Source organism: Chrysochloris asiatica, unplaced genomic scaffold, assembly GCF_000296735.1.
Source record: "Chrysochloris asiatica unplaced genomic scaffold, ChrAsi1.0 scaffold00056, whole genome shotgun sequence".
NCBI classification, from domain to species: domain Eukaryota; kingdom Metazoa; phylum Chordata; class Mammalia; order Afrosoricida; family Chrysochloridae; genus Chrysochloris; species Chrysochloris asiatica.
This window is the reverse complement of record NW_006408574.1, coordinates 6285168-6293052: the sequence shown is the minus strand read 5'-3', so window position 1 is coordinate 6293052 and position 7885 is coordinate 6285168. Positions and strand designations below refer to the sequence as shown.

Genomic DNA, 7885 nt, shown 5'->3' with positions numbered 1-7885 from the left:
AATTCAAACTCACCAGCCAGCTCTTCGGAAAGCCTGTACAGGGTCGCTACGAGTCTGAATCACCGACTCGAAGGCCTTTCACAACAACAATCAGAGGGTGGTGCCACATCAACACAGCATCAGCCAACTGTCCACATGAAGCATATTGAAATAGTAGCTCCTTTGCTACAATCATATATACCACAATTTTAAAAAAAATCCATAGAATCACAGGAAAATGAGAATACATTTTACAAACAGACACCGGCATTTTCAACTCAACAGTGACAACAATTGGCTTCAGCAAACACCAAGTTCTTCAGAAACAGTGTCAACTTTATTGCTGTTAGCTATGCCGTGGAAAGCCTCAAACTTTCCAATGTGCACATAAGCAATTTCCAACTTTATGTTTAAATAGATTTATGGGACTGAGGGGGGAAAAACAGTCCATGAGTAAGAATATATAGCTTTTTTTTTTCTTTTTTTTTTTTTAAATCATTGGCATTTACATTAGAACTTTCTTTATACAAACATCTGGGCTTTAAAAAACAAAAACAAAAACCATGAATGCATATCAAGAACCCTGGGAGTATAGAGAACACTCCGCTCTCAGCTTTTCACTGGGAGACATGAGTGATGGCAGATGACGGTCTCTTAAGAATAGACTCCACCGAAAATGACAGGGGTTCATTCACAGACAGTTTTGTTCCAACTTGCTTGGCCACAAAAAGGTCCTGTGTACACCTATCTATTGTAAATGTGTACCCCTGCTTCTCCTGGGCTGAATACTCTCGGGGTTTCTTTGGGACCGCCTCGAAGGCCTCCTTAACAAACGGTGTTTTCAATTCAGGCCCGGATTTGTCATGAAACGTTTGCTGGACTAATGAGTGGAAAGGATTATTTTTAAGTGGAAGAGGGTGCCTACTGCTTTCTTTGCTGAACTTGGTTAATATGTTCCCTGGAGCACTCAGGGTGTCTGTGTCAACCACGGGAGAGAAATTCCGTCGGGGTGGGGAGAAAGCGGACCCCTCAGGTGTTGCCTGGTGGCCCTGCCCACCCTGGACCTCAGGCATGGGGGCCAGCACCAGGGAGCCTTCCATTTTGGCTGTCATGGTGTCTTGCTCTGTGCGGAGGACATGCTGGAGACGAGAGCCCTTGGAGTCCCAGCCAGTCCCAGGTCTCAGGGTTTGCACGGCGGTGGTGGCATTCAGCAGGCATTGCTGGTAGAGGAGGCTGTCACTAATGGGGCCACACTTGGGCCACACTACAAATCTAGAGGACACGGGGTATTGTCTGTATGTGGCGGCCACACTGACATTGGAAGAAATGAGTTCCATGTTCCCAGAACCAGAATACTGCATGGTTAGGTCAAGACAGGCAGGCAAGAAGTTGCAGAAATCCTTGCTGGGGGGCTCCACGGGTGTGGGGCTGTAGGCGTTTTTGTAGGAATTGTATTCAGGTCCATGCACCAAGTGGTTGGGCAGGAACAAGGTAGCAGCTTGGGAAGCTTCCAGCATCTCTCTCTCTTTGTATTCTCTCTCCAGCATAATGTTCTCCAGTTCTTTATCAGCAAAGGCTCTCCTCTTTCTCATCCTGTCACTTACTGGGGGAGGCAGAGGCGAGGTCCCTCCTAGGTATGTCTCTGCGGGAATGGGGCGGTATCCTAGAGCAAGGGAAGGAAGATTCAAAAACTCATTGAGCAACAGAAATATTACAGGTCAGCAGAACAATTACTTAAGAGTTGTACATCACCAATATAAAGTGTTCTCAGCTACTAACCTAAAGTGGTGGCAGTTCAAACCTATCCAGAGGCACCTCGGAAGAAATGCCTGGCAATCCACTTCCATTCAGATCACAGTTACACAAACCCTATGGAGTCGTTCTATTCTTTGACACTTGGGGTCGCTATGAGTCAGGGGATAAGTCAGGGGCAGCAATGGGCTGGGATTAGTATGGTTTACCACCACTTTTGTTACACAGAACATCAAAGTGTCATTATGCATTCCATTTCAAATCATCCCCTCTGGGTGAAAGGATATCCATCTTGTAACTGTCGCTGTTGTGGTTGCAAAGTTTGTGTGTTTGATTTCACAGGTGTACTTTATTGCCTGAAACGATCACTTTCTTCCCAGGCCCTCGTACATTAAGACTCATCTTGCTTCCATCGATGGTTTATTATAACCCATACCATTTATATTACATTATCCAAAAAGATATCGATATCTAAAGCTGGTGGCACTTAATTTCCTAAAGGTGGCTCATTAGGTACACATTGTTACAGTTGTAGAATAATCCAAGGAGAACTGGGGAGAGAGAAAGAATGAACATGAAAGCAGATTAGTGAGAGAACAAGAAAAAAGATTAGGAACAGAGAAGCATAGAAATTTTCAAAGAGCTGTTAACTAGTCAAACGTACTCTGCTGTGACCCATCCAACCAGCCCTTCCTCTAACAGTCCAAACAAAACAGAAAGGCGAGCAGGGAGAAGAATCCCCTGCTATATTGAAAATAATTGGCCTCAAACATTTTTCTCAAACGTTAATCACGTTGGCCAGATACCAAAGTGGTTAAACAAGCACGCATTAGAACACAAAGTCATCATCGCAAAACCAAGATCAGTGTAACAGCCTGAGAAACACTGCCAGCACACACTTCACGTATTTCCGCATCCCCCAAGTGCTCAGCACTGTAGAATTTGTTTGCAGGATCCACTGTGACATTTGTGTTTACATAGTGACAAATCCATTGGACTCATTTGCAAATAAAATAAAATGTGAAAAATCATGTTTCCATTTCTATGGTAAGTTTTGCCAGGAAGTTATTTACTTGAATTTACGATTCCGTTTGGTCCTCCCACATCTCAAGTTGCTTTGGTACAATTTCAGTTTATCAGTGTAGTCCCTATGGTTATAAATCTGTTTACCCAGTTTGTATTCAAATTCATTTTTAATGCATGTGAAACCAAACCTCTCTGAGGTTAGAAGTACACAGTACAGGGAGAGATGAAAACGCATTAGCAAACCTGCCTCAGTTCAGAGGCGACACAAGGAGAAAACAGAACCCCAAAGATCTACTTTTAGAAAAATTCTACTTTTCAACCTGAATTTGATGAAGTGGCAGTGATGAGAGAAAATATAACCATTCCTTTTATTTAAATAGTGAAAGGTAGTTAACTTAGCAGATCAACAAATAAATTCCATGCCCAAATAAAGACGATTAAACCACTGGTAATATTTTAAGAGCAAGCTAAGCATCCCTGGGGGCAGCATCCGATCTAGAGAAAGTGAAATTCCTGGTCATTTTCAGCCTCCCCTCCTTATAGGATTCCAGAGGTACCCCTAGGGAGCTAGGGGAGTACAGATGGTACAGTATGATGCTGCCAGAGGGCATGGTACCAAAATGACTGTCTATAAGATGTTTCTGCAGTGTTTCAGCAGAAACTTACTTTTATTAAACCATCCCTGTAGTTCGTTTTAAAAGTCTTTTTTGGTGGAGCTGCAGGATCGTCACTAGGCTACATACCACAAGGTCTCCAGTTGAAACCCACCAGCTAGTCTTTCACAGGGATAAAGATAAGGCTTTCTACTCCCATAAAGATTTACAGCCTCAGAAACCCTCCACTATGAGCCGGAATTAACTACAGCAATGGGTTGAGTTTCGTTTAATTAGTTATAACAACAAAAACATTTTTTTTTTTTTTGTAAGCCCAGCTTATCTGTATCAATACAGCTACAAGACTATGCTAATTTACTTTTTAAAACCTTCTCACCGGCCTTCCTCAGAAGCCCTATACAGGACCGCTATGGGTCAGAACCTACTGGAGAACACTTAAGAACATCCCACCAGTCAGGACATTTGGCTGATACTGTCTGCAGCCCCTGTCAGCGTGCACTGTTGTTTTCATTGCTGCGGATGCTTTTACAGTCAGCGAGTTTGTCCTACTTGCTAGTGTTTTAACTATAAGATTGTGGCCATTAGTATTTTTGAACCTATATTAATAACTTTTTTGAGAATGGCATTATAGTTAAAGGAAACGGAGAAAAACTGAGTAAGTTCATTTGCTAATAAGTTGTAATTTGGTGTAAGTTCATTTGCTAATAAGTTGTAATTTGGTGTCATCGAAGGATTAGACAAAACAATGTGGTTAGTATTCATATAAGGCAAGAAATATTACATGTAAGCCACTTACAACTATATTTATCCTCTATTATTCTATGGTTAAAATGGACAATAGACATTACTAAGGATTCTGGGAATACATGATCTGATACCAGAGGAGGTCCTGGTGAAGTGGGGTCAACACACTGTGTAGCAGGAACCCTAATGATGCCACTGTCTGATTCAAAACCATTTCCAGAATCTTAGACCTCGACTATCAAAAACATTCAAATGAATGTGTTGATCTAGGTAACGCTTAGGGAGGGCAATGGTACAATGAAAAGAAGGGGGTTTTATTGCTTCATGAGTTAAACTCCCCATTTCATTAATTCTATTGAGCTGAGGGTTAATGCACTGCACTGCAAAGTCAGTTCCAACAGCAAGGTCACCTGGAGCTCCTCGGAAACCCTATACAGGGTTGCCCTGGGTGGAAACTGACTAGTCAGCCCTTAAAGACAATAAGATACAGGAAATTTTGTTTCCTTTTATTTTTACTTCCTTTCAGAACATCTGCTCCCACCCGTTGCAGATTATTTTTGAACCTCCCTACCCTGGGGCAAATTTCTCTGTGTGAACTCATTAGTAAACCGACAAAAACATGATCAGGATTCTTAAATTCATGGTGGCAAGCCCTTCAACAATTACACTGAGATTAACTTTCACAGGTCCTTCCTAGAGGAAAACTTTTTGATTTTTTAAAAAAGGTATTTATTAGTTACCTTGAGGTAGATGGCTCACAGGTTAATAAACCTGCAGTCTCCCTGAATAACAGAAGCCCTCAGAACGCCTGTCCTTAAAGGTGAGTTACTTTACCTTCTAGAATGGTTTTGGCCAGCAAACTGGGTGTCCTGACTTGCCTCTGGTACACGGCTTTGCGCTCGAAATTATTCTGTTTCCCAGAAAGTCCCTTCTTGTCCTGAAAACACACAAACGTCAATAATGCTCGCTCAGGAGGAAGGAGTGTGTGCAAATCGCTCAGAAAACCCCCTCGGTCTAGATGTGTTTATTTCCCACACCTCGTGACAGTGATTCCAAATTAATTGCTAAGGGGGTTCCCTTGACCCCAGGCTGTGTTAGAACTGTGTGAGCATGACCCCTGGCTTTTCAGGTCACCCCAGATACTTCAAGCAGAGGCCTGTGCAGCCAGAAATGTCTGTCGGGACCGCGCCATAAGGGGCGAATCCACAATGGAGAGAGGGTAGGAGACACTGCCTTGGCGCCCACCAGTGGACTCCAAGGTGGCCTGGGCCTGCAATTGGTCAGTGCTGGTTTCTCCCCCAAAAGAGAGGGTGAACTGGAGTGGAAGTTCGGAAGGTTTCTGGGGGAGAATAGGAGGAAATCACTCTAAGCCTCTCCCCAGCCGGCTCTCCAGCAAAGCCCCCAGGTCGTCCGATGCATGAAAACAAACAAACTCTCTGCAGGGGTCGCTGGACTGGAGTCGCCCACCCACTCACTGTCACTACCACCAGGTCCATGGAACTTCTGGCCTAGTCTGCGTCCAAAGGGAACGCAGGACGGACAATCAGAACCCTGGGGATGCCGAAGAAACCCAAATCCCGCCTAGTATACCCTTCGGAGCCGGCGGGGGTGGGGGCTTTCCTTTGGGTTACTGCCTTTGTGATATTCTCTCTTGCGCACACACATACACACACACACACATACACACACTCCTCTTGACCGAAAACAAACGAACAAATCCCTCACCCCACCCCAAGGCCTTCGAAGCCTCTCCAGGTCTGAGCTCCACTCTCGGGAACACCAGGATCAGAGACTAGGGCTCCAGAACTTTCCCCGCTAAAGAAATTCCGGCTCTCCAGGCAGCTGGCGCCCTCCGGGGAGGCTTAGATGGTGCACGGGACAGTATTGCAGGTTCTGACTGCGGGCCCCGCCCTTCCCACGCCACTGTTCATCTGTAAAATGGGCGCATTCTCAAAGGGCTCGGGGCCGCGGGGCTTCTTGGCGCTATCCGCGCCAGTGGATGTGCTGGACGCCGTGCGCCGGCTCATCCACAGGCCACCAACACAAATGTTTAAAGAGAAAATGGAAAGCTAGACCTTCCCTAACCCTGCTCCAGGCCTCTCGGTTGCCCCTTTAACGCAGTCTTTTTCTGCCGACTCCCCTCCGAGGCTCTGACGGCCAGTGCAGGAGGCCAAGGCGGCAGCGAGGTGGGACAGGTGGGTGAGCGCAGCCGCGGTCCCTCGGGCTCCGGGACCCGTGGTACGCACCTCAGTGGCCTGTTGCCTCCGGAGCGCCACCTGAGCGGCCATGACGCGCTGTCGCTCCACCACCAACAGACAGTTCGCGCACTGGCAGTCACGCCAGCGACAGAAGCGCTTGTGGCCTTTGAGACAAGACACGACGCCGTGGTTGCGGCAACGCGCACACTTGGGCGTGCGGCTCAGTTTGCGCGGCTCAGCTGCTACCCCGCGCTCCCCGGGTCCCGCCACGGCGCGCTGGATCTGCGGTGCAGACGGTGGGCTGCGTCGTCCCCCTGGCGGCTCGGACCCGTGCAGCGCCCCGGAACCCGCGCCCACCGCCGCTTCGCCATCGCCATCGCCCTCCTCCTCCGCGTCGCCGTCGTCCTCCTCGTCTTCCTCGTCGTCTTCACCATCCCCAGCGGCCGGCGGCGGCGCCCCGCAGCTGTCCTCCTCTAACTCCAGGCTCTCCACGTCGATCTCCCAGTCCCCGGGCGCCGGGCCCGGCTGCCGCTCGGCCATGCGTCGCACCTTCTGGGCCTGCGCTCTGGAGAGACACGAAAACACCCCGAGACCCACGGCTGGTTTCAGGACAGTCCCCGAGCCTTGGCCTATCTCGCCAGCCTACCCGCCTCCTCCCCAGGAGTACCGCCGTTCACCACCGGTCACCTACACTCAGGTCCACGTGCCCCGCCGGGATCCGCAACCAACTGAATCTTCTTCTATTTATTATAAGTGATATGGCTGCCCTCTCACTTTACGAAATCTTTCTGGACAAGTCCCTGGGTAACTTAACTGATCACACACACCCCAAAGTCTTGCGTCCAACTAGGCCGGCCTAGTGACTTGGAGACATACAGAGCACTTGTCAGTCTTCCCAGATCTAACTAGAATGGCCAAATCAAATCGTCGACGAACTATTGATCTTCCGTGGCTGCAGAGGGGCCTACTCCTCACAGTGCCTCTCCTTAAACCAACACCAGGTCCCCTCCTTGAGCTTAGAGAGGGCCTTTCATGCCTCCGCTGCAAATAGTCAACTAAAAACCAAAATGGTTCTCTAAGAACTCCGGACCCTGCGTGACGCTCAGCTTCTACAACGCTTGGCCCCCCTCAGGAGGAGTGCTCCGGGCTTGATTTGCATCTTTAAGGCCATGCATCCAGACAAACCGCCAGGACAGACGAAAACCCGAAGATCCTCCTCCCCTGTCCCTACAACACACACACCCCAGTGGTATCACCTCACTTACTGGCGCTCCGAAGCCGTGACTAGCCAGCCGGGGGCCCGATCTGCAGGCTACTGGCCGCCCTTTTTTACCGAAATCTGGGCAGCTCTGGAATGACAGCTGGAGGTCCGAGGCCACCGATCCGGAAGAGCGGGTGTAGCTACGAGTCCTAGCCGCCTAGCCCGCACATCCCTGTCCTCTGAAGTCCGGGCGCTTCGTTTCACCTCGCGGCGGCTGCTTTTGACCTTCTCGGGCTCGGGGTGGCCGGAAGGGCCCGCCAGCCCACACTGGGTCGGAGCGCGGGTTCCCGAGCGCGCGGCGCTCACAGTCC

General features: G+C 48.7%; 1 protein-coding gene across 2 annotated transcripts; it reads right to left on the bottom strand.

Annotated features, from left to right (window-relative positions):
* Positions 1-596: 596 nt before the first annotated feature.
* DMRT2 (doublesex and mab-3 related transcription factor 2) lies at positions 597-6853 on the bottom strand. 2 transcript variants are annotated; one of them, XM_006863735.1, is made up of 3 exons: positions 6362-6853; positions 4950-5052; positions 597-1642 (listed from the first exon to the last, which is right to left on the bottom strand). In XM_006863735.1, the coding sequence occupies exons 1-3, from the start codon at positions 6851-6853 to the stop codon at positions 597-599; spliced, it is 1641 nt and encodes a 546-aa protein (XP_006863797.1). The 2 variants fall into 2 exon arrangements, with proteins under 2 accessions (XP_006863797.1, XP_006863798.1); XM_006863736.1 differs by lacking the exon at positions 597-1642 and adding an exon at positions 2227-2282.
* Positions 6854-7885: the final 1032 nt, after the last annotated feature.

What these genes read in the sequence shown, in the direction of transcription:
- DMRT2 (XM_006863735.1), bottom strand. Translation starts at nt 6,853, where the DNA reads ATGGCCGAGCGGCAGCCGGGCCCGGCGCCCGGGGACTGGGAGATCGAC. An exon ending in GGAGGCAACAGGCCACTGAG is followed by an intron (nt 5,053 to 6,361) that starts GTGCGTACCACG and finishes GTGTGTTTTCAG; the next exon opens with GACAAGAAGGGACTTTCTGG. An exon ending in GGCCAAAACCATTCTAGAAG is followed by an intron (nt 1,643 to 4,949) that starts GTAAAGTAACTC and finishes CCCTTGCTCTAG; the next exon opens with GATACCGCCCCATTCCCGCA.